The 27,006-nt window shown below is 39.0% G+C and overlaps 1 protein-coding gene across 4 annotated transcripts in view; it reads left to right on the top strand.

Moving 5' to 3' along the window:
- Positions 1-27,006, top strand: part of PRKCE (protein kinase C epsilon) — a 285,664-nt gene that overhangs the window by 66,467 nt on the left and 192,191 nt on the right. The window contains exons 2-3 of one of the 4 annotated variants that reach the window (XM_069009763.1): positions 9,211-9,403; positions 10,160-10,315. The exons of 1 other annotated variant lie outside the window; for it this stretch is intronic. In XM_069009763.1, coding sequence (XP_068865864.1) covers positions 10,271-10,315 — 45 coding nt within the window. In that variant the 5' untranslated portion in view covers positions 9,211-9,403; positions 10,160-10,270. The remainder of the gene's footprint in view (positions 1-9,210; positions 9,404-10,159; positions 10,316-27,006) is intronic. 2 more of the 4 variants (XM_069009765.1, XM_069009766.1) reach the window with 2 other exon arrangements.

Below are 27,006 nucleotides of genomic sequence, written 5' to 3' on the forward strand. Positions count from 1 at the left end.
GTGTGTTGTCAAGAACTTAGTAACATCTGCAGCTCAAATAGTCTCATTTCCTCTTATCTGCTACTAAAAATTGAGATGAGGGACGTTTTTTTCTGTTTGTTGGTAGTGTGGTTTTGTTTTACCCCAAAGTACCATTTTTTGATTCATGGGGGAAATAGGATTGCGTTTCTACTTTAATTACCTTATTTTATGGCTTGAAAAACCAAGACCTTGATTTCTTGCACACCTATTTTCCAGGTATATTAGCTATTCAAAGATTCTTCCTCCTTCTCTCTTTCTTTTTGAAATTTGTCTTCCCTGACTATTGCTCCATAGCTCATTACTATTCATATAGATCTATCCTCTTGCTGCTCCTTGTATGTCTGCAAGGACACACATTAGATAGTTAAGATGGCAACTGAACGATCTGAATAATAATGTGAAATACAAGATCTAGAAATAAACTGTATAAACAGGAAAAATTACTGCAGCTTTGGAATGGCTAATTATATTGCACTTCATGTATTTTATGGTACATCCTATTTGATATCTAATTATAAGTACATTTCCTATGCAATCTTCTTAATTTCTCAGGACCTTGTTCTGTCACCCGTGCTCTCACTGAATAGTTCCTTTAAATGGCACCTATTGGCTATTGTCTGGTGCAGAAGGCAGCAGCAATCAGCTGGGCTGGAAATTGTCAGCTATGTTATGTAGGAGCCAATCTGGCCTGGATGGTACTTACAGCCTTTACAAACATCTCTCACCTTGCTTGCTTCTGCATGCTGGCACTGGAATGTTCAGCTTCAGAAGGAAATATGGGAGGCATTGAACTGTTCTGGCTTTCACTGTAATTTCTGTACAGGTTCAGCAAGACATTGGTGCTTCTACTTGCTGCATGTGTCACATTGCCCATATATTTTCTTTTGGCAAGGTCCATCATTTGAAAACTTTAGGCTATCACAGGGGCTACCTTCCACTTGTCATGTAAGTGGATTTTCACTGATGGACCTGAGAGATAAAAATCTAAATTAAAACATGTCCTCCTAGTAAAGGAGCTGGAGAGCCATGCTGTGTGCCAAGGAATGACTCCAGCAGAACACCTGGGATGCAGAAATAGGACAACTGAGAACATTTCTCTTTTATTACAGGAGAGAAACTTTTAAGAATGGCTGAAATTTATCTCTTGGCAATAATTAGTAAACCATAGAGAAGTCTGTTCTTAGATTCCTGCATGGAGATGTAATTGTAGTACAAGTACCAGGAAAATCTGCAATACTGGCTTTTGATCCAGACAGTTTTGTAGGCTGGAGGACAGGTGTTGAAACTGGGAGAAAAGACAGAAGAATTATCTCAGGTCAGTGCTGATTTGTTTTGGAAAAAACAGGAAGCATGTTATGCAACTTTAAACTTGGTATTTACTGTGCATTTGTGTATTTCTGGTTTTGTGCTGTTTAGTAAAATATGATGCATTTGAAGTTTCCTTCCACATTTCTTCAAAGGTGTGTTGCTAAGTTAGCCTATTGCCCACAAAATTTTTGTTCCACTGAAACACAGGGAAAAGAAATTGGGTAACAGGGAACATTCAGTATATTAAGGGTTTTGCTATGAGTAGATTCCACTGTGACATTAAATTCTGGAATTACAAAGATCTGTATACTATAGCTAGCATGAGATATATATATAAATAATTGCCTTCTAAAATAATAATAGTAATCCTGTTCCTCTTCCATTTCCTTTTAGTGAAAATTTATGAGCTCCCACTTCTCTTTTATTTGTGAGCTGCTCACAATTTTTCTGAGATTGCCCAGAGATAATTAAATTAAGCAACAAGATCTGTATACTACAGCTAACATGATATTTCCCCCTTAGCGACTATCCCTTTCACCTTGTAATTTCCAGAAACTTTCAGTCTTTGCCTTGTTACTTAAATTTCACTATCTCCAAGCAAAAAACTGACTCCACCCTATGTATCCTGTAATCAGTTAAAATTTCTACTTGAATCTCAGAATATTCCCTCAGTGGGAAGTCAGGGAACATATTTTCCAAGATAGGAGAATAATTATTACTGAAATAGGCAAATTGAAGACTGGATGCATCGAAGGAGAGAACTTCCAAAAGCCAGAGCTAGCAGGAACCTCAAGAGTCAGCCTGAAACTTAGCTCACTTCTCTTAAGTCTAAAATTTATACTGATCTAGAGTCTTAAGGAGTATGTGTTGGTCACAATCTATAGTGTTGTGGATGGCATTCCTTCTGATAGGTGATTTGAAGGGTCTTTGGCAAGTCAGGAGTGTCTTTCTAAATATTGTGTGTGTGCTTGTTTGTTGGTTTGCTTGTTATTTTGGACTTGGCTTCTGAAGTTTGTTACATTGCAACACCTGTCAGTAAGTATTCCAAAATGTAAGAGAAATCCTGCCCTTTTGTAGTTAAATGGAATTTGGTTTAATTCAACTGCAAAATAAAGAGAGTGGTCTGTGTTCTATTTCATGTTTTCAAAGTTGCAAAGTTGTTCTGGGGCTTTAAAGGGGGTCCTGAATTTTAAGAGTGTTATCAAAGGTAACTAAGCTTATCCATTTTCAGGACTTCACACTAGGTGAGTTAAAGGGCTTTTGATCCTGATCCCTTCTGTTATTTGCAGTTGAATTTAAGATGGTTGAACTACAGTGCTATCTGTGAACTGGATTTTCTGCTGATTTGGTTCTTCGGAAGTGGAATTTAAATCTTCCTTATAAATGTTTGATAAAAAGAAACAAAACTCTTGAAATGTGTCTGGTATTCTCAGTGTGGAATTGCTGTCCATATAAAGGTAAAAAATGAACACAAGCAAAACTATTTTAAAAATATTATTTTTCAAGTACTTTCAAGACTACTTTCAAGTGTACCTAATAATTCTGCATAAATAATTACATGCAGGTTTTAATTAAGCTTCTTCTTTTTCTGGTGCATGTACTGTGGTGTTCCATCTTGGATGGGCCACCGTTCAGAATCAGACCCACAGAATCCCCACAGATACCACAGACTTCACAGATATCCATCAGTCTTCACAGTGCTGCCTAGAGCTGTTTTGGAGAAAATACTCCAAATTCTCTTTGTCTGACTTGGTTCTTCTGTGCCTCACAGAAAAAGCTGAAAATGCCTGCCAGCTGTTTTCCCTTCCATCCACTCCTACACATTGTGAAGGTTGTTTCTGGAAGTATTTCAACAAGTTTGTACATATGGGTTTCTATTCAATGGGATCAATAATTCCTATAATAACAGTTGAATCCTCTTATCATCTCAGGTGATTCTGGGAAATATACATTATCAAAAAGTCTGATTCTGCAGTATTTGCAAAACTAATTTGCCTAGGTATTCTAGTTATGTTTGTCAGAGTATTGTGAATAACATATCCACAGGTTCTTATTTCCAGAATGTATTTAATGGGAGTATAATATAGTTTGTAAATATATCTAAATTAAATGAAAATCATGCAGAAACTCACAGAAGTCTCAACTCCAAGGAATTACTCATTTCAGTGGTGTTTTCAAATATAGGGATTCAGAGCAAGAGCTGCATTCACCGAGACAGAATGTGATAAGATCCCATAGGTGGCAAACTTGCAAAGTAGCTTTTCAAAAGTTCCTGCCAGGGAATTTTAGCTGTGTGGTACATGTAGCCTTTGGCTGAGCAAACAGAACTGTGGCACTGGGTACTCCCTTCTGCCCTGCTGCCTCCCCCCATGTCCCTCCACTGCTCCCTGTCACCAGCACCACTCTGCAAACCCTCTGCACCGTGCAGCTGCTGCGGCTCCAGCACAGCAAATGTGATTACCTCAGTGGAGAACGCCTTTTAGGGAGCAGTGGTATTGATTCCAGAATAATGGCCCTTTTATCTTTCACTTATTTTTCAGCTTTCAGCGATTGGCTTTTTCTTATTATTGCTCCCATGGACCTATTTCAAAACCAGCACAATATTTGTAGTTCAGCAGAAATAAATGGCAAGGAGCATCCTCTGTCTCTTCTATGAATAATGAAGCAGCAAGGGAAGGATTTGGTCTGTAACACCAGTAAATATATTGATGGGAAGGACAGGAAGGAATTAAAACTTGTGACTCTACGTGAACTGTCTTAATTCTATGAAAGAAACTATTTTTTAAAGATATTTCAAGGCTGATTTTTGAGTTCCTATTGGGAAAAAAAATTGTAGGGGTTCTAAATTAAGCATTGCTTCAATTTGCAGGATGTAAATAACAGGAAAAAAAAAATCTTACTAACATATAGTAGACTTTTTCATGGCTTTTCTACACCTCCCAGAGCTATGCTGGGAGAGCTGTTTCTGCCACTGGCCACAGAACTTCTTGGGCTCAGAAGCTCTGAGCACAAGAGCCCTGAAGCTCTGTGCTTTCAGCTGTCAGTGCTTCCCGCTGACAACTAACTTCCTTAAAAACTTTGCCCTGACTAAAAGAACTTCCCCCTGCTTACCAGCAAGCAGCTTTCTGCTTCATCTCATCAGTCCTGATTTGTATCCTTGCTCAACTGGTTGTAGACCAAATACCCTTTAACTTTTTCATCACAAAATGACTTTCTGACCTGAGTGCCTTTTACTCTCTTCTTATTCTCAGTAGGCATCCTTTCACTGGTGTTCTTACTAGTGCTTTTAGGTTTAGTCAAGCTCTGCTGCATGGGCCGTGATAACCTTAAGGTTAACCTTCACAAACAGCACTATCTTATCTTTCCTGTGAGATTTCCAGTAAAAGTGACAAGTAGAATGTTATGTGGATGAGTTGTGTGGAACAGCATATGCTAAGTAGGATCTGAAATAGGACTGCCAGTATTTCCCATGGGTACTCACCAGCAGGGTAGTGAGAACCATGTTTTCTTAACAGGGGGTATGCTTGATAGTTTTGAGTGGAACTCTGTCCCCCTGACAAACATCTGTCAGCTCTAAACCTGAGCTGGACACACTGTAACAGAAACCTAGCAGAGCAAGGAACTTAAAATAAGATGCCACTCCTCTGTGTAAAAGTACTAGATTTGAATAGATTTTCCAGCTGAAGGAAAGTACAGCACTGGCAATTAGAGGGATTGTGCTGTGGGGGGAGGGTGGAAAAGGAATGCTGTTTTATACTAGTGCTAAAAGCAGAGATAAGGACTTCATGAATGCTGGTTATCAAGGTGGGGTTAACCCTGCCCGATAGCCCGCCTGGCAATTTGCAAAATTCATGTTCTGTTTCTGATGGACTTGGAGAACAATCTGGGAGCCAAGATGGGGTAGGTGCTGCTGCAAAATTTCATGAGCTTTTGCCTGTATTCAACAGCAGCTGAAATCATTTGAATATCACTGACATTTTGTGGGGCTAAAGTTTGGTGAGAGTTTAACCTTATAAATGAGATACTGTTAACGCTTTCTCCCCATTAGATCATTACTACATATGTATTTCATGGATATGTGAGATGGACTCGAACGAGGTGGATGGAAGCAGGAATGATTTCTCTTCTGATACGAAGCAGCCCCATCACCCTGAGAATGCCCTGGGACGTTTTTTCCTTTTGGTGGAGTGCAAGGAATAGTACCACATTATTATTTCTAACAGTGGAAGTTATTGCTTGGGAAAGGTGATACATGATATATTTTTTTTTTAAATTTGACCTTCCTGTGCCATGTGGCTGGATCACTGTGGAGTGCTGGGAGCTCTGGAGATGGCACTGATATGTGGCAAAAATCTGTTAGAGATTTAGAGATGAACACAGCACAAAAGTAGGAAATATTCAGGGATTTTATTATCACAGGGTACTTCCATCTTTTATATAATTTTCTAAAGAATAACATCCTTCTGTGGAATTCTTTGTGCCGTAGCAATCCATCCTGTTTTTAATCACAGGGTTCTGAGGGATAATTAATAATGTAATTTTTATGCCCTCTAAGACATGAACTAGAAAAGCTTCCTAAACTTGGAGGTTGGAAGTTCTTCTGCAGAGTCAAACTTCTTAAGAAACTTCTGATTCTCACATAATGGGGATGGCAATTTCAAAAAGGCAATAAATCATTTTTTAATCAAAAATGAGATGACTGCAGTTTCAACTTGTAAACAAAATGCAGAACAGTTAAGACAGTGCATGATAATTCTGAACTGGTTACTTTCCACTGCAGCAGGTTTTATTTACACATTCATATTGGTATTTCTGTACGTGAATTTAGTTTGATTAATCTGAGAAGTACTCATTTAGTGTTAGTCCAGTGCTGAAAATGATGTTTGATATCACAAGCACAAAAGCATCCTGTCATCTTTCTTGTCTTTTGAGAAGTTCCCCAAGTAAGTCAGTTGTTAATATAAAAATTACAGAGCTTAGTAAAGAAGGGATTGAAGAAAAATAACTTAGTTCCATATATAAACAAAACCCAAACAATCAGGATATGTTGATTCCTGAGATGAATTAGCACTGTAGCAAGTAACGATGAGACAATTCACTGATGGACACACTGCTGCTGGCAGATGCAGGGTTATGATGTCGACTTTTTTTGTACTTTGGGGTTGGGTTTGGTGCTACATTTTAGCAGGGTTTATGTGGCCTCACATGAGTTTTAGTTGAGCAGGAATCAGTGGGCATTGTTGAAATAACCAGGCTTACAGGAGTTAAGCTGCACTTTTAAAAGTGTTTGTCCTTCTCTAGGCAGATCTTCAGTGAAATGAAAATTGGGGTGAAAAATGTTATTGTTACATAATAGGCCAGAGAATGCTCTACTGGAACAGCAAAATTTAGAAATATTGCTGTGGCTGTAAAGCATCAAATACATATATAAATATGTCAGTTGCTGTGGCAAAAAGAAAGTACAGACATTTGTGTTTGTCATGGTTGATTTAGCACATGAAATTTTGAGATAATGCAGAAGAGAGTACAGAGTATCAGACAGTATTAAAGAAGCGTTAGCAGTTTAATTAAAGTGCATTCTTGATCTACTCCAACCTTGCTTGGGTGTCTGCTCAGGCTATCAAGGAGATTGACCAGCTCATTTTGTAGTGCTTCTAATTTTGAGGTTTTGTTCAAGTTACTTATGTTACTATTTCTTACTTGGGGGTAGGGTGGGTTGGCCTCACAGGGCACTGAGGAGGTGAGGAGTGAAGTCCCGTCCCCAAGTGCCAGCCCCTACAGCTGCTGCCAGCAATCCAACTGTAGGGCTTAAGGGAGCAGTGGGAGCTTCTTGCCGAGCTGGGGGCTGCTAACAAGGCTGATGTGCACCATGCATGTCGTTCTTGGTGGCTGGAGGACATCAGCCATGAGCAGTCAGAGGCTTGGTGTGGAGTTGGTGGTGCAGGCAGGTAGATACACAAGCTAGGCTGAAGTAGGTAGAGACCAACGGGCAGCACTATCTCTATACAAGATGGCAATGATCTTTGTTGGCCAAAGGAAGCTTTTGAAGAAAGAAGCCTTGACTGTGAGATGTAGGTCCCTACCTGCCTCACCGAAGGGCTAGTTATCCCAAAGTCTGTGCCTGTAGACAGGCACTGGATGGGATTCATCGGTGAAACCCTGTGCTTTGGCCCTTCGTGGTGTGAGACCACTCCTTGGTGTCTCACACAGCCCTTGCTATAGTCCCTTGGAGCAGGTTTGGGCCGTGCCACCCCGCGCTCGCCCCGGGTGGCCGCGGTTCCCTGGCCAGCTGTGGCTGCAGGCGAGGCGCCGGCCGTGGTCGCGCTGAGCCGCTGCCGGGGCTCTGCTCGCTCGGTCGGTCGGTCGGGGCGATGCCGGTGGGGAAGCAGAGGTGCTGTGCGTGCTGCCGGCTCGGGGCTGGGCTGCCTGGCGGCTCGGCGGGCAGCGCTGAACGGGTGCCGCTCTGAGGCTGCGGCCGGCCCGGCGCCGCGGCCCTGCCAACCGCGGGCAGCTCCGGGGGCCGGGCCGGGCACAGGCCCGCCGGGGGCGCGGCAGGGACGCACCGAGCTTCCTCAGCGAGCTTCCTCAGCGAGCTTCCTCAGCGAGCTTCCTCACCGTGGCACACGGGGAGAAAGGAGAGCTGTCGGCCGATACCGTGCCGGGGAAAAGCGTTCACAGACGGCGTTAACAACTTCTTCTCCTGTGTCTTTTGTGTCTGAGGCTCTCTGCCCCATGTCAGCCTACGGACAGCACCGCACAGCGCAGCGGCTGGGTGTTGCTGGGCGTTTCAAGGGCTGGCTTGTTGGTATTGAACCAAAATGTTTGGTTTTCCGCGGTGGCATGTGGAATTGAATGTGTATTTAGACCACTGATTTTGGAGCTTTCTATTCCACGTGTTTTCTTCTTCAATCTGATTTCTGCTCAGATGTTCATGATGGGAAGGATTAAACAAAACCGTGGGGGAAAATTTGGGATTTTAAAGTAAAACTCATTTTATTGAAGAAGTTAAGTAGGTAGTAATCCATTTATAAATTCTATACTGTTCTGTGTTTGTAGATTAGAACTGTTCCGGTTACCTCTGTTTAATTTGCTTTGGGTGGGACAGAGTATATGAAACTAAAACTAGAAAAGCTTTCAGTTATTTTGCTTCTGGGAAGGGTAAGTCTTGGATGTGTTAGTCTCACGTTGACCTTTGACAGGGCCAACAGGTTTTTGGATGGGAGTTGTAGCTTAAGTTGTTCTGTTTAGGCTAATAGCACAAATGTTTAATAAATTGTTTCCAAGTCGCTGTGGTAACACGATTTTCTTTTCAAAAATAAATCTACTTTAAATTCTAACTTTTAAGTCAGATATTGAGTAATGTTACTGAAAAGTTGCCGCTTTATAACTTTTTAGAAAGTGACTGTCATGGAAGTTTAAATGTAACCAGAAATGTTCTAAATAATTAATTTCCATAACAAGGGGCAATGGGTAACAATTTGAATTGTCATTGTTACCAAGATGATTTAGAAGCACATGCTACTGATGGTCAGGTTCTGATGAGCTGCTGACGATTTTTTGAGTCATCTGCTGCTTTCTATTCCACTTTGTCTCTCTGTAACTTTGGTTGTCAATGAAGAAAGGAAATTTAGATTGTAACTCTTTTTTTTTTCATGGAAAACCAATATAATTACAAAAAATCTGACTTCTGCTTGTGGCAAACAACCTTGTGTGTATGGAGAGTGTATTTGTTTCAAATGAGATAATTGCTGAGAATTTTTTTAACGGATTTACAAATAATCTTTAAATTGGATGAATTGCTGCCTTTTCCCTTAGCTTCCAAGTTATTTATCTGTTTATTTATTTGAAATTAGGGAGGATAACTTTCTTCTTAATCCTCAGAATTGGCTCACTACGGTTGTTTAAGAAACAAGATATATACAGACATGTAAATCATGAAGAATTTTCCGTCTCTTTCAAGAATAATGGATTTCATGGAATAGAATCATCATTGGAATGCAAGACCATTATCAAAGGCCATGAGTAACGTTCTCAGAAAAGGCACTGCCCTAAAAAGAGGCCAGAGAGCATGGAGGTAACACTCATGGCACTAATCCAAAAGACTATGATTTTTGTGTCATGCTCATAAGCCTTTATCCAAAGAAGCCATACTTTTGTTAATGACTGCTTTTTCTGTGTAGGTTTTTGGTGGGCTTGTTTTGTTTTGAATTTTGCAGGGGTTAAAAAGCTAAGTAGTTGTAATTCTGCCAGTATTCCTGAATTTAACAATGCAGAAAGCCTTTCTACCAAGTTTAATGGCAGGGAAGGTCCACGCCTTTCCAGATTGGACCTGAAAATCCTTTCCTTCTTTTTTAATTGTCTTACATAATGGCCTACTCCTGCAAAACCACTTTCTCACAATGGTGGGTGAATGGCTCTACAGATTTGCTCCAGGAAAGAAGTACAGACAGTCATATTTGGGGGAAATAAAACCCCAAAAATCTTTGTGTGGAAGCTTCAGAAACACCAGGTTGACTAAAAATGTACATTTCTCTGAAAAGCAAAGGGATGTGAGTGCCCATATCACCTTGGGAGGATGTTTGAGTGAGGTGGCCTTCCAGGTTGTGCTTGCTGATGCAGGGGGTCATGCTTCCAGCTCCACTGGGTGTTTCTGAATGTCTTATTGTATAAATTAAGAAAATAGATGGGGAAAGCAGGTGGAAATCTCTCGGGGGGATTTTGTTTTTAACTTGCTATAATGGTTTAATAGTTAGCAGTTGGAGCTAAGCAGGTGTTTTAAGAGCTCTTATTTAACAATTATCACTCATTTCCGGGCTTCCTGTTTGTTCAGGCTGCTGGAGAACTTCACAAAATCAGCCAACTGCTCTCAAAACCTCTTTTAACCCTTTGTCATCCAGTGAAGCTGGGAAAACCTCCTGTCAAAGAGCCACGTGGGTGAAGGATGAAGGACACAGCACAAAGCTGTTGTGCAAAGACTGTGACAAATGTAAACAAGGCTCTTGCAAATTTTGAAATGCATAGGAGCATTGCATCACTGTAAAAAGATAGTATCCTTGTTTCATCTCTTTGATTAGTATTTTGGGTCAGTTAGGGAAGGAACTAAGGGAGGCTCATGAAGCTTGTTCAATTTGGTAGTTTTCCTTGGGTTTTTTATATTCAGTTATTTTTTTCCTACTCCCTTAACATTTTCCATTACTTATTGGCCCAGGACATGACAGACACATGAGGATTTATGAAGAAGATGGCATTACTTAACCATCCTTCAAAAGCTCCATGTAATGCTCCAAATATTCTTTGTTGTGAATCATGGTGATAAATTAGAATTTGGAAAAAATATTAGAAAGTTGTGAAAGATTTCTTTTTGTCTTCAGCAATTGCTGTTCTGTTGATAATATGCAAGTGAGTTTTTTTTATCTACTCGTAACTGTTGTTCCAGATTTGTTGTTCCTAAGCTATGGGGAAAGTGGGATCTTAGTCAAGATTTTAAGACTAAAACACTCCATTGGTATTGGACACAGAACAAACTGGAAGTTTGTGGGGGTTTTTGGTTAGTCATGTAACAAGGCTTATTATCAAATGGCTCACATTAATATTTATGAATAAAATTAAATAGATGTCAGCAGTTATTTTCTGGGGCACATGTAGTCTGCTTGCTGCATATGTCTGCTTCTTAAAGCAGGGAGTCTTTAAGAAGCTGTCTCAGCATGTTCAGAAGTCCTGCTGGACTTGCTTGAGAGATAAAAATGGAACAAATGCCTTTTAGTTGGAGTGCCTCTGCAGGTTGTAGAGATGGGTAGGAAAGGACAGGCTCCTTACTAGTAAGGGCCCTTGAGTGATAAGTCCTGGTGAGAGTAAGAAATCTGGGATGTGGGTGTCCATTCCTACATTTGCATGCTGCTGATGGTGTTCATGCTACCTTCAGCTCTGTTCATCCTGGTATAAATACGTACTTTTCCTAGTTTTCCTGAAATTATACCTCGGTCCTCCCAGTGTAACCAGACTTAAATCAGGCCAGATGTAAGCTCTGCTCTGGCAGAAAGGCTCTTGGTGAGGAAACTTCCTACCATCAGAAAAGCAATTGTTCTGCATGGGAGGGTGGGGAGGAGTGTGCTCTGTGTGTGTGCACATGCACCCCACAGATGGTGTGCAGGGCCTGTGAGGTTACAGGGAAGTGCTTTCTTTACGAACCCTCTCATGCACATGTCTATGCCCTGTGTTTCTTCTGTCGTCTTCCCTGGTACCAGCTATCATTCAGCTCAGGAAAGTCTGATTGCAAGTTTATAAGCGTTGCTGAGTATGATGTTACAAGCTTTATTCAGCTGAAATCACAGAGCATTTTAGTTTCACAGTTTTAACAGGCTTGAGCATGTTGGTAAAACAGCAGTACAAGGGGTTAAAGCCAATTAAGCAGGGAAGTAGTAAAATAGATTTGCACTCTTAATATGCTATGAATTTGGTCCTCAAAAGAGAACAGGGGAGAAACCCAGTATCTTATGTTCTGGTTTGAGTACCTTTTGGTTTCCTGGTAAGAAGTGTATAATAATTTCTCCTGTTTCCTTTTAAGATAAAGTACATATTCTACAGATTTTTTCTCTCCCAGATTTCCTGTTTGTTTTCTCATACCATGTCTAAAATCAAAATCCACTAATTCATCAGTGGGAGTTAATAAATCCTTATACTGAAAACCTGATAAAGCAACAGAAACTTGTGAATGATTTCCAAGGAAAGGAACAAAAGTGTGTATCTGGAATGCCAAACCAGATTGTTATCCCTTGAAGTTCCCCAGAATAGGAGGTGGATCTTTTATCCTGGAGCTGCTGTATGGGCTCAGAGTTCTCACTGGCACCCTTCAGAATTACTGCTGCAGAAATAACAATTCATTACTCTTGTTGAGAGCCTACATTGTCTTGCGATGTTTTGCTGGAGCCACTCTACTGAGCTGAAAGGATTGTTGGCAGCAGAGTTGGACTTGGTACTGCAAACATCTGAGTCAGCTTATGACAAGGTCAATATTCCTGGCCCAGGTACTCAGTGCTGGTTTGCATTTATTTTTTTTCAAAGGTGTGTTGAAGATTTGGAGGCATAATCCAGGAGACACTGAGTGCTTGATTCCTCAAGTTTTGTTTTGGAAATCTAGCCTCATCAAATTAAATTGAAATCAGTTAATTTCAAGTGAAAGTTGTCCAAATGTAGATAAATCACTTGGTAGGTAGATGCCTATGGGTGACAATATTTTTATTTTTCTTTATCCAAGCATGCTAGTAGTTGAAGGGTGTGCATGAGTAGCATGTTTAGGTACTGTCTTCTGATATGATGGTCTTAAATGAAGTTGTTTGTCTTTTCCAGCTGGTGATCTATTGTGTGTGTTTTGCAGCTCTTGTCATTTGGAACAGTCTTCCTCAAATATTCTGCCTCTGTGACTCTTCAGCTAGTCTCAAAACTCACATGAGGATCTGTGTTTTATGGTGAGAAGTGGTAGTAGGAGAGAAGGTTTTGTATAATGTGGCTTTTTAAAAATTCCTACTTCCCTTTTCTTTTTACTACAAACAACATAAATTTCTTTGAAAAATTTTTAGATTTTTAGGATGACTATTTTGTATAGCTGGTAATGACAATTTATGATTGTGCACTATAGGTAAAAAAATGACAGTTCAAGACGCTTACTTTTAAAATAACGTTGAGAGGGTTTATTCAGTCTGTGATAAAAGGAGCATGTGAAATGTTTAAAAAACTTGGTTTTCTAGATAACTTGAGTTGGTTTCTTTATAAAGAAATGTTTTTTCCATATAAAGTCTACCTCTTGTTAAGTTTTTTTTTCTTTTTTTTAAGTTACTGCTCAACCGGGGACTGTAACATTTAAACACAGAATTACTCAGTTTGTGTGGAAACAGCAGGAATTAATTCAGCAGTTGAATCTGCACTCAAATTCAGATTAATTAATATGGGATGTAAGACCCTATGAGATCACTCTATGCCCAAAGTACTGCTCTTTCTCTTTCATATATTTTTACTCCCCATGATAGTCTTGGAAGGAATTTTCTTTCTCTTTTTTGTAGATAGCTTATAACAATATCAAAGACAAAGTGTGATTATAAAATTTGCAAGATTTTGTTTCCTTTTTTTCTTCCTAACAAATGCTCTGAACAGAGAAGTTTCAAAACTTTTCATGTATGTGGCAACTAGAAGTGGATGTGTGTGCGATTCTGAGAGATGGAACAATAACAGATGTTCCCAAAAGCAATAGGTAATTCCATGGCAATTCATCAAGAAAGAACATGCAACCTAGGGAAAACCAGGCTTCTTGTAAAGGGAGCATTCTCAGCTCCAGGTGTATAAATCAAAGACTTGGTGTATACCAGGCTCTATTTTGGTAGGCCAGGAAATGTAACTAGTTTCTGTAGAAAGAATCAAATAATGTCGTTCCTGTAAAAGTTTGCAGAGGGTTCTTTTCATGTAATAGGAGACTCCTCGACAGCCTTCTCCTGAGGGAAGGCAAGCATTGCTTCATGTTATTTATTTTATTCCATTTTCAAGTGCCTTAGTCTTATGTCTCTTCAACAGTAACATCAGAAAAATTCTTGACGTCTTCCTTGAATCTTCTGACTTGTAACACAGCCGTGCAAAATTCTTTGCTTATCTGAAGCTCAGAAGTTAAGGAATGCAATGGGTACAGAGGCTGCAGTGCCAGCTTTTTAGTCCTACATCTGCCAAATAAGGCTCAAGCAGATTTGCATCTTAATTCGTTTCTAATGTGTTTTTAGTAGGTACATGAAGACTGAACTCTTTCAAGAGAGGCTTAATGGATGATGTAATGTTTTTGTGTGCTTAGAGTCCAAAGTTCAGAGGGACTTTTATAAAAGTGCCAAGCTTATAAATATCAGGTAGATTGCATAGACATTATATGATGGCAAACAGCAAAAATGTGCCACAACTGAAGATGCAAAGAAGAAGAAAAAATCTCTCAGTTTCAGGAATTTTGTGTATTGGGAATGGCGCTTGGCTTGCGCATGGTGTTCCATATTCCTCTGTCCTTTGAAGTTGTAGGGAGTAGTATTTTTTTCCATCTGTGTTACTTATTTTCATTTGCTCATCCTCTGTCCTCCCTGAATTTGCTCTTGTGCTGTGAGAATAGCACAACTTGAAGTCCTTTTTGCCCTGTGTGTAGGTTGCAAAGGTAGTCTCTGAACACCTCTGGGCACGTTTTGGGTCCCAGATAACACTGAGCTAGTAACACACTGTTAAAGTTTGTGATTCAGTGTGCAAAGCTGCTTCTTGTAGGCATAGAAGTTAAGGGTTAATTATTTTACCCTTAATGTTCAAACATTTCCAAGAAGGGAGCAAAACTGAAAATAACATCAAAGTGGGATGTTACTGCTACATGCACTTTTGAGTGGTTTCGCCTTTTTCAGTCCTTATTCTCCCACAAAATAGCAGTGTTTTTCCACCTTGGAAATGATTTCTGAAGATTATTCTATGTGGGAGCTTTATTTATATTTATCTAACTTAGAGGAGTTAAAAAAATAATGTTTGTGTGCACTGTTTTTAAAGTAGGAAATATAAGCTAAATCTGGATTAATTTCCATAAGCTAAAACTGGATTAATTTTTCAGATAGAGATTTGTGGACTTGAAGGGGGGTTATACAGTTTGTACGAACCACAGCTTTTATCTCTGCTCAGTATCCTGCTTTCTTCAAGCAGAAAGTAGAAATCCTCACTTTTAACCTGCTCTACAGAATTCGTATTAGTATGTCAATTCATTTCTAGCTCCAAGGTATTTTATTGTCAGCATTTGTATGAGGCATGCAACTGTGGAAGGAGTAAAAAGAATTGATTGAGCCTTAGGTTTGGAATGCCACGCTCAAACACAGGTCTGCTGAGACCTTCCTTTATCAAGTTTGATAAAACTAATAAAATTTAAAAGGAAAAGTATTGTGTGTTTGTTCCTGACAGATCTGAGCCTGGCAGCGTCGGAACAAAATTAAAGAGTCTGTTGTTGAGCTTAAAATAGGACTTCATTCAGCTTTCCTGCTGAAGTTCCCCTCTTTCAAAACCTACTCTGTATACTTCTGATGCTACATTCCCGAGATGGTGTGTGTGGTTTGTAATAAACTTGAGGGATGAAAGTATCCCTTACTATCATTGCATGGGCATCTTTATTTTTGTGTCATCTGTTTAGTGACACTTGGTAAAGTCAGTGCACCACAAATAGTGGAATAAGACAGAAGAAAAGCATGGGCATGCTCGTAACTGTATCTGTAGTGCCAGGTGTTTTCAAGGAGAGTAACTCTGAGATTTATAACGAGATGGTTTTTCTGTTATGTGTGTCTGATTTCTCAAAGAGACCAAATGTCCTTTTCTGAAGTAAGCCAGTCTTTCATTCTGCTTTTATCGGCTGCATCTCTTTTTGTGGAACATTTCTGTAGCAGTAGAAGTGGTCATGAGAGGGAGATGATTTAGGGGAGAGAAATAAAATACTGTGTCAGGATTTAATTTCATTCTGTCTCTCCCCAAATATGTTTCTAGTAAACATGGAGCCTTGAGGTCTGACAGATTTTTTTTTTTTCAGTTTTTTTTTTTTGAACCTTTGGATGACCAGACATTATTGGGATGCTTTTTGAACTTTGGTTTGCTAGAGCCATCCGTGAGAGAGCCAGAGTCACTGACAGCAGTCTGATACAAACTGCAGTCACTAGGAAGTTTGGTAGTTAGGTAGGCTTTGGACAGCTCATCATCTTTGAAATATCTTTGAAGTTAAGTTGTTTTATTACTAAAGATTGATTCAGTCATCACTTCCAGCCTGCAGCCGAGTAAGCCCACTGCTGTTGCTGTGTTCTCCAAAACCGTCTTTCTGTTTCAAGTAATGCCTCAAAGCTCCCTGGAAGGACCTGCTGTCTACAGAGTGAGAGCTTCAGTAGCTTTCAGTTTTCCCTTCCCTGATGGAGGTTTGCAGTCACCTTTGTGTGGAGGGCAACAGTGCCATAAGCTGTCAGTGCTCCAGTGTGTGATCCCTCACAACAGCTCTTACACTGCCTTTAAACTTGAGTCTTCATAGAAATTGTTGCAGTGTGAACTCAGTGGTTATCCTGATTCTTGTATGAAGTGAGGGGAAGTACGAGGATAAATGGGTGAGAGTTAAGCATATGGTTTGGTTTGACATGTGCTCTGCTTGCTTAGCCATAGGAGAAGGAAGCTATGCTTCCATTCATTTTGTGTTGCCATTTTTAATTACTCCATAAACAAAACACTATTATTTAATTACTCCATTAAAAAATTATTGACATGGTGCAGAAATAACAGTGATTTAAAGCTCTCAGAAAGTGTGATATTCAATAATTTCATAGAAAGTAACAAATGCATTGTGATAATTAAATTTTAATATATTTTATGCTTAGCTGCTGAAATATTTAGGTGTAAAAATACCTTTTCAAATAACTGCTCAAATTTCTATAAAAAGCTACCACGAAATAGGAATTCAAGAGTCAGAGTAGGAGGTATCTGAAGTAGTTGTTGCTCTAATATAAGTTAATTGGACTGTGAGTCCCAGAATGAGCTGCTGTTTCTTGAACTCTCAGAATTAACTGTAATTTCCAGCATGTAACTAATATAGAATCATGTTTTTAAAATGTGCCTTGGTTCATGGTTATAAAATCAAAGCCACCCATTATGAAAATAATTCTGAATGAAATATTGATTCATCCATTGTCGGTTAATTTTGTACCTGAAAAAAGTCCTTGAGAACTGATGGTTCTGTAGATAAAATGTCAGTTCTCAAAATGCTGCAAACTGCATTTTTGTGTGTATTGTCTTTCATTCCAATATTGTTTTTTCTTGCTAAATTGCCTGTTTGGGCTTGTGAGATCTGTGCAGCGTGCCTGTGGAGTCAATGCACTGGTGTGTCTCTCTGTTGTTTTTAATGCTACCATGTTTGCTGCTGCTTGTGGTTTTCACTGCTTATTTTATAACAGAATTTGAGAGGAGGATGGAAACCTCATCCCATTTAAATGGTAACAAAATAAATTCAAGTAAACTAGTCTGGTCATAAGTTTACATTTTGCTGAGTCAGAGAGGTCCAGTTCCTTCCTTTGATATTGTTCAAGCAGTGAGAACAAAGTGAAGAGTTCCGTTGCATTGTGGTAAATCTGTGGTAGCAGTCAGAAAAGCTGACATTGTCTACGTTAAATTCTACAATTTGCTGAAGAGTGAAGGGCTCAGGGGATGAGGAGCATCAGCAGAGTGCAGTTTGGCTGCCAGGTTGTGCCTTCTGCTTGCTTGTAGAGTGTTCTGGGATATACCTGTTTTGGAGATGTCACCTGGATGCCTGTGGGATCCTGGCTGTCTCAGGGGTGACAGCTCTCCTCAACACCAGAGTTCAGTGTTCAGCTTTGTCCTGAAGTGGAAAAAGCTGCTGTTAAAGTATTTCTGAAATACCTGGTATACTGTTGTGACTGCTCATGCTTTTCCAAAAAAACTCCCAGATTTTCTAAGATGAAAATGACAACAGGTCACGGTTCAGATTTAACCTAATTTTTATTAGGTTTTCAAAAAATAAAAAAAAAAAATTAGGTTAACCAATGATTTTAAAGAAATTTTAACAGTAAATCAACTTTTGCATTTTTTCCCCCAGCAGTTCCTCAGGTGTATGGAATTGCTGCTAAATTGCTTTAGTTCTGAGCACAATTCCAAAGTTGCATAATCTCTCATTTTTATTTTTTTCTAAGGACAGTATAAGAAAAATGACCAGGTTCCTGAGAATTAGTCATATCTTCGTGGCTGAATGCCAGGTACTATTTGAGAATGCTAACATTGCCATCCTTTCATCATTACTGGATCCTGCTGCATCTCTAAATTCAATAGTTAGCAACTTTATTATCCTACATACATATATATATGTACACTGAATTTTTAGAGAGGAAGCCTTTGTCCTTGATGTGGGAGGGGTTTGGAAACGGGATAAATTGAAGGCACTTTTAAATTTGGCTGCTTTGCAGAGAGCGAAATCTGAAACAACCCAAAAGAGAAGCTGTGTAGATTCCTGGGAAAAGTTAAAATCTAACATATTTGACTGAGCCACAAGCAACAGATTGGACAGGGTCAGAGGATCGGGAATGGAAACAGTCCAACTCTCATACTCTGGAATATTACAGACATCATGAACATCTATTGGATTCCCCAAAAAAGCCTTACTTAAAGGGGGGGTTCCAGATGGTTAACATGGTCATATTTGTGCATTAATCATTTTCATCTCAATTACTAGCAAGGAAAATATACTGCAGTAAAAAAACAGGGAAGGAGGGCAAAACAAAACCACTCAAAACCAACCAACCACCACCCTCCCTTTCTTCCCCCACCTCCACTCCCCCCAAACCACCACAGCCTCTTCTGTCCTTGAGGTCTCTGGAGTAAAGGGACTTGTGCTGTCACTGTGCTCAAGAAAATCTTTGGGAACTGTTTCTATATTTTTTTAGAAAAATCTCAGTATTTAGTTCCCATTTCAGATCACCTGTTGAGTTTTTCTCAGATAAGAGTGCTCTGAGAGTTTTGAAACAAGCCTGGATACAACTAAGTTTTGATTACAGGGTTGTCCAAGGCAGAGATTTCTGCAAGCTGTGTGGGATAACGCTTACGAAAATTGTAGGACAGCCATGGAGGAATGAGGAACAAGAGTATCCAAAACTTAGATACATTCCTGAGGAAGCCTATCCTGCCTGCCTCCACCCTTCTTACAGCTGACAGATTTTTCATGACACTTCCCCCAGGTGTGAAATTATTCCTCCTTCTTCTGTAGGCTGCACATGGGAGGATTATGGGAGGTCGACATTTTAAAAACTGGTTGGAATTGAGCAAAAAGAAGTGTACTGAAGGCCAGATAGACCTGCTTCAAGACCTTTCTCTGCCCTCTCTGTGTGGAATTGGAATTGCCTCATGCTGTAAACCCCCAATGGAAATTTTTTTGTAAATCAGGTGATAAGGTTCCCTGCTTTGTGGGAAGAGATAGGTGCACCATAGCAGATGTATGTGCAGGGCTATCAATACACTACACTAATGGTTGATTGCTCCTAGCTGATTTAGCAGTTCAGGTTATCAATATGGCAGCATGCTTAGAACCTGCAAACTCCAGTGTACATATTGGTAAAAACATGAGGGCCTAATTGCACAAAAGTGTTAAAAAGAGCCTGAACTTTTTAGAATTTGTACTCTAACTAAGACTAATATTAGAAGGTGAAATGGCACGTGGACGGTGAATAGAGTTTGTTGCCCAGGGTGACCCAGCAAGTCAATAGCAGAGCTCACACTAGGATTTCTGAAAGCATTCACATATTGGAAAAAATTCTTTACAGGGAGAGGCTCTGAGCTCACTGGTTTGCTTTAAATAAAAAGAACAATGGGAGGTTACTTAATTTGGGTATGTAAAGTACCATTTAAAAAAGAAGGAGCTTTTTAATCTCAGAAGGGTAAAACAGGAACTGAGGGCTATCCAGACAGATTAAAATGGGCAGCATAACACGTATTTTCTTTCACATTAAACTGATAAACTAATGACACCAGTTGGCAAGGGATGTAGCAGATACTTCATCCCTAGACATTTCCAGAGAAGACTGAAAGCCTTTCTTGGAAGACGGATGTTAGCCTTGCCCTACTTACTTGGTTCGATACAAGAGTAAGTGGGCAGCATGCTGTGCCTTCCATTAGCAGAACTGGACGGTTCTTATGCAGTCAGAACTAAATTTTAAGAGCTAAATGAACAAGTATTATTCAGCTACCTTGAGCCAAGTTCCAGGAGTTTTTACTATCTGGCTCTATGAAATCTAACCTGAGCTCTTGCAAAGAAATTACTCAAACCTTAGTAGTGAATGCTCTTGTATTCATAACTGAAAAAAAAAAAGAGAGAAAAAAAAAAAAAAAAAGAAAACCAACTCCCCTCCACCCCCCCCAAAAGAGTTTGAAGGGTTTGAATTATAATAATTTTTTTTCAAAGAACAGAACCGTAAATGACTCTGCACTTCCTGTTTCCTCGTGGACTAAAAGTGGAATGTCCAAGTCCCTACAATACAAGAAAGACTAAGTCTCAGGGTGGATTATTTTTGGTTTTTTTAAAATTTTTTTTTCTTAAATCCAGGAAATACTGGAAAACTTTCTGGATGTTTGAAAGAGTGAAATTTTAAAGAAGTTTAACAGGCATCTTTCATGTAAAATTCATATCTACCATGTGAGAACTCCACATGTAATTCTGTTTAAAGCACTGCAGTAAATGAAAATAAGTGCTAAAGAAAAATGCTACTTAATGCCACATGCACCGGAACCTGTTTTTTTCTTAGGGAGTTTTGAAGATATATCTATTCCTGGTGTGCCACTTCTGGCTGGTGGACTGTGCCGTCTAACTTTTCAGGAACCATAATAATAGTAGTGGCTATTTTTGCCATTTCCTTTTCTGTAATCTCTGTATTCAAGATGTTGCATTCTGGTCTATCTGTTTCATGCAATATAGGTTGCCTGGCAGCATGTATAAAGGTATATAAAGCTACTCAATTTTATTTTACTTGTTTTTCTTTTTTGCATTTAAACATGGGTAGAATGGACTGTATCAGTTTTCTGTTTAGCTGCTCTTTTAACAAAGTGCTTTGTAGCTGGCATCCGAGGAGTCTTGGAGTTGCTCTGGGTTTGTTATGGATAAAGCTGCAGAGGAAGTCCAAGTGAATCACAGATAATTGTAGTCCTCAGGATAGCCATTTTGTTAACAGAATTAGCTTCATTAATCTTTCTAATCTGATGATTAAACAGAGGATAAAATATCAGAGCAACACAAAAACTATGTTGGAAAAAACCACTCAACATTATTAAATGGTATGTAAAGATCTTATCATGGTACTTTTTAAACACGGGGAAAAGTGGAACCAAATAGGGAATATCTTAGTGATCTTTTCTTACAGAAATGAATAGGTTAGTTCCTCTGGCAATTTTTTTTAGAAAGGTGCATAAGATAGCATTGGGGGTTACATTTTCTTTCAAATTTTTGATGCATTTTTAACAGATTCTGGGTAGTTGTTCAAGAAACTTAAATATTTTGATGCTATTCTTGAATTTACTTTTTTGGGGGAGATTGCATGATTGAACATATCTAATATGAATAATTTTGTGTGCTTGAAACTGCCACATTTACTGGCAAAATGCTTATTTATTACAAGATGTTAGAAACTATCTTTTCCCTTAGAAAGCAGGAATGATCTTTCTGTTTAGGCACTGAACTGAGACTTGAGAGGTGCATTCAGTTCCCACGCTGTTACAGACATCCTTACTTAAACCTGCACGTGCTCAGTATAGGAAAGGATGAACTTACCTGCAGAGCAGCCAGTTTGTGTAACCTGTTTGCACTTGCGTGTGCCACAGACTGGGAGGGCAAAATGAAGGCTTTCATTCTAAGCTGAACAAGCATTTAGGAAGATTTAAAAAAAAAAAAAAAAAGCAAAGATAGTTTTGCAAAAAGCTTGTATTTTATTTTCTTAAATTCTTTTTTCTGTTTTCAAATTTCTTTAGAACTTAACTTGATCAAAGTCTCTGAATCAATGCAGTTCTTGGCAGGCTGTAAGTAGGAGAGATATTTCCAGAAAGGATGCTTTTGTTTAAATACTTGATGCCAATTCTGTATAACCATTGTGGTTTGTGTATCATGCAGTGTTTGTTTATTGTAATGTCAGTGTTTGTTGTAAAGAAACTCAAGCTACAGATGCATATGTGAAAGGACATGGAGAATATTTGTGTAGAACATACTTTTTTCTTCCATCTTCATAACCCAGCAGAAGAACATTAATTTGTAATTTTTGAAGCTTGTGTATTCTTGCTTTCATCTTTGTGTTTAGTGGAGGAATTTTTTTTAACTGGAAAACAAATACTTTTATGATATTTTTGCAACTCCTCTCTTTTCTAACCTAAATTTAGATAATTCTATAAGGTAACTACTCCCTTTTTGCTTTTCAGTTTCTTTCCTTGAAAATAGAGATGTATCTGTAGTGAACCTGAATGGGAAAGTAGGAGACACATTTTTTAAAATTGCACTTAAGTTACTAAAAATTATCAATTACAAGGATAAATTAACAGAGGCATATTATGTTAACAAATGACAAGCTTTCAACTCCCTGGATGAATAATAAAACCTCTTAAGTCAGTATGGTTTTGATGTCTTAATTTAAAAACGGTTTTAAACTTCTTTATTACTTTTTAAAAGCTGATGTTTTAAAAATCCCTTACGTTTGGGATAAAGCTATGTCTTCTGACAGAGCAAGACAGCTGAGATAGTAATGAGAAGCATTCTGAGATTTAAGAAGGAGGTTAAAAGAGGTTAATATTTCTAAAAGAAAACTGTTAGAATAATTTTTAGAGTAATTTTAGCTTAGCTTTGTTCTTGAAATATTATTGTACTTCCTTTTGTTTCCTTGTGACAACTTGATGCCACTTCTGAACTGTATGTATAATTTTTGTCTCTGCGTATTCCCATGATTGTCTTCTTCCATACATCCTTTATCCGTCTCATTCACATGTGGCTTTTAATTGAAGATGTTTCAAACCCTGTATTATTTTATTTCTTCAGCTTTCTTTAGTTCTGCCCTCTTGAAGTAGTGTTTTTTGTTTCTTGCCTGGTGGTAGTCCATGGAGCTGCCCCTCTTTGGCACTGCCTCGGAGCAGTTTGACCATCTGGCTAGGTCAAAGAGTCCAGCCCTGTGACCTTCTTCTTTGGCTTTGGGTGCCAAGCTGAGACTTAAAACAAAACCTCAAGTCAGTCACTGTGTGTGGTGGTGCAGTGCTGACAAGTTGATTACCAGCCAAATTTCATGAAAGGTACACTAAGGTAAACTGCAAAGGAGGTCAGGGGTATTGTCATGTTAAAAGTCCAGTTTTGCACAGATAGAGGAGCAGCTGGAATACTGGGGAATTTTCAGGAAAGTCTATAGCTTCTAGAGGTGTTTCTTAAAATCAGATATTGTTCATTTTCTGGAAATTTGAGGGAAAGAACTTCAGTAATTCATAGGCAGTTACTGAGATCAAAGGCACCTCTGGGCACACCTCCAGGGCTATCTTAATTGCATATTCTGTAGTTTCAGCCACTTTAGTTGAGGGTTGTGGGGAGAGGGAATCTCATTCATATCTAAATCAAATTGGCAAGAGAGAAGAGTAAAAATTTGCCCAACCGAGTTTTATTTCTCTCTGCTGATGCACTCTGGCTTGCAGCCGATGCTGGTGTTGCACATCAACAAGCTACTTAAAAGTTCCAGCAAGTGTCATTGAAGTACAGTGTGTCCATTTGCAGCATATTGACTCAAGCTGTTTACTTCCTAATGGAGGATTAATTTCTGTCGTGAATGCAGATGGAGAGTACATTTAACGTGCTTGCCTTCCAGATAAGAAAGGCCTTTCAACTTTCTTCCCGGGGAGCTGAAATGAACTCACACTCATAAACAGTAGTGGTTGTTTTAATGCTGGGGGGTTTTTAATTGGAACAAAACCTAGATGTGAGTTTTGTTGCTAGCTGAAACAAAGCCAGCACAGCTCTACTTACAACTGAGCCTGAGCTAGAGCTTAACTGAAGTGGATTCAGTTCCCTGCTGCATTCTTGGCTTATTGAAGACTGGCCCATTGAAGACTGTAAGTCCAGTTGGACCTCTCTCAAAAGGTCCTGACAGGTGTTGCACAGGAGTGTTTGAGAGACTGAAAATGTGAACCTCTTGTGGGAAGGGTCTGAGACTAATACTGAAGTGTCTGCCTAGTTTGGGCTGAGGGTTCTTGTAAGGTATATTTATTTTTCAATATCTGGGAAGATCTTCTCTCTAAGGCAGATGAAAGCTTTACTCATACCAGGTGTCATCGATGTTCCCGACCTTTGTTTTGAAATATACTTGATTCATAGGCAAGTTCCAGAGTTGTCTTTTTTTTGCGGGTTTTGGGGTTTTTTTTGGTTGTGGGGGGTTTTCTTGGGTTGTGTTGGGTTTTTTTTTTTCCTTACAGAGGCCTAGAATACGATTAACAGGTGCAAAACTGAAGGGCAACTTAACATCATCTAATATCACAATTTCCTAGGACTTATTTATGTCCTGTCTTTGGAGATTATTTTACCTTGTTTAGCAAGGATTTTTATTTATACCTAATACACAAAAAATTAATATGTTACACCAAAGTCTTGGATCTTCCAGCTGTTAATATCCCTGATTTGAGGTCTAAAAATCAGCAGGGTTATTTCCTTTATTCTTTGTGCAGAAATGCTATGTGGATATTGCCTGCTATATACCACCTTGAGTTCCCAGAGTATGCCTGGCGGGAGGAGGGTGCAAGGAGAGTTCTGACAAATATTTACAGGAAATAGGTAGCATTGCTTTGGTATCTTAATCTGTAAGTCTTCAGGCAGAAATTCTTGCTTAAAGGATGTGAGGAAATATGGAAATTACTTAAGGAATTAAGGAAAAAAGTATGCAGTCCACCAAAACGGTTTTATGTGGCCAGGAAAACTATGAGTCAATTCATGTACTTAATTTTGTATAGACACATATTTCATGGTGGTTGTGCAAAGCATTGAAAAGTTGTCTATTCAGAGGAAATATTACTGTAATTTAGGAGAAACTCCAAATATCTGGTTAAAGTAATTTAGGAGAAACTCCAAATATCATCACGTTTAGGGGATTTCTGAGACTGAACAAATGTGCCACCTATGAGTTTGCCTTCAGCATATGAGCATGTGGTTGTCTGAAATTGTGCTGTAGTAAGATAATATGAGGGCCTTTATCAGTTTTTGACATGTAGTAATTGGCTAACCATTATGTGCTAGCAGCCCTGACTCCCTGTTCAGTGTTTTATTGCTGGGTGTATAGGTAACTTCCCTTCTGGTTGCAGTTCTGTAGCATGACTTTAAAAAATGCCCATAAGCCAAGACAACAAACATGTTTTCAATACTTTGTGACAGTTAATTATTTCCCTGTGGTTTGGAGAGTGCCACTGCACTAGTGCATTAAGAAATACATTTGAAAAGCGTTGTGATGAAATTACAGGTCAGATCTTACCACACAATGCAATTCCCTTATTCTTAAATCAAATAACCATCTGTTTGGGAAAGTGCTTTTGCTCTGAAGAGTTTCTTTTCTTTCTTGAAATACATTTAGCAGATGTTTCAAGAGAATGGCTTTATGCAGGCTTTTGTTCAGTAGGTGGTTTTACTGTCTGTTCACTCAAAGAGTCTAGTTGGGCGTTGCTCAGCCTAACTAGCTCTTACACATTGTACTTCACATTGTCTCTGGGCTTGTGTAGGTTCTTTGTATTTTATCTTCATTACCATTGCTAAAATAATGCCACCTCCATTTCTAGTGTAGATACAGTTTTAGTACAGTGAAAAAATACTACATAACTTTGGCTTATTCCCCTGTCTTCATAAGGCTTAATAATGGGACACATTTGCATCATCAGATTAACTGTACTGGGTTAAATGAACCAACAAATAGCACACACTTGTGTCTGAAACACTCATGCTAGTGAGTTTCCATGGACCTGTTCACATGCAGAATGCCTGGAATGGTTAGTCTAGGCAGCCTTATCTCTTAAGGTCATTGACTTATTCTTCTGCTCATGAAGAGATTTCTCTCTCATTGATTTATTTCCCTTTATCATGAATTGTGATTGTAGGTGTTTAGAAACCCTAAACAGTTTGCCATATAACACTTAAATACTGTAGTAATAGGTAATACCTTGTACATACGCTCCACTCCCTGAAGCTTTCAAAGAAGTAAAGATGATCTCTTCCTTGCTTCAGATCGTGGAGTCAGAAACTTGGTTTCATGCAGTGACCCTTCTGTGCCTTTGCAGTCATTCGTAGTGCTCTGCTGTCTGTTACATGTAAATAGAGCCAGCTGTCCAGGCTCACTTTCTGGATTCTACCAGAAAATGAGCCCTGCACACCCTAGGCTCAGCACAGTGGTCTGTAAGAGTTGTTTGTCCTTTTAATACATAAAAATGAGTACACTACTTCTGACAGTGCAGATGTGCTCAAACACACATGCATGTGTTGCTGTGCATTCAAAAGTGCTCCTCCTTTGGTGTCTCAGAGGCCTTGGGCACAGCAGATCATAGAACACCAAGGTCAAATCACATGTGATTCAGGACACCACAACTGAGTATCAGTATATGCTTTATTAAATGATGGAAGGATTCTTGTTTTAGAATTGGTGTCATTCAGTGGTTATTTCAGCTGAATCTTGTTTCTCCCTGCCTGCTGCTGTTCTGTATTATGTCAGTGTATGTGTCTGGCACTGCAAAGTGTTTGATGTTTTCTGTAGGTCATGCAAGATGTTTGATTTTTTTTTTTTGTTGACTTTTGAGTATGAGTAAATAACTGATAGAATCCCCTGTGGCCAAAATTTCTGAACCTTTATGTATATCATTGTGGTCAATTACAATGGGGCAAGCTGTGTTACGTTTCTCTCTAATTATAATAATCAAATACGTAACATTCATAATGAAAGGCAGATTTGTGAACAATGGAGCAGTGCACTGACTCCAAATTTTCCTGCCTTCTTTGCCAGAAGAGCAAGAGGCTGGTGGGATGAAAAACATCACAGAGGTAAATGGAGAGTCTGGGGAAGTTTTCTCACTATGTTTTCTGGGTAATTTCTTTTGAAAGTCAAGTTTACTCATGTAATTAATGAT

This window comes from Aphelocoma coerulescens, chromosome 3 (assembly GCF_041296385.1).
Source record: "Aphelocoma coerulescens isolate FSJ_1873_10779 chromosome 3, UR_Acoe_1.0, whole genome shotgun sequence".
NCBI classification, from domain to species: domain Eukaryota; kingdom Metazoa; phylum Chordata; class Aves; order Passeriformes; family Corvidae; genus Aphelocoma; species Aphelocoma coerulescens.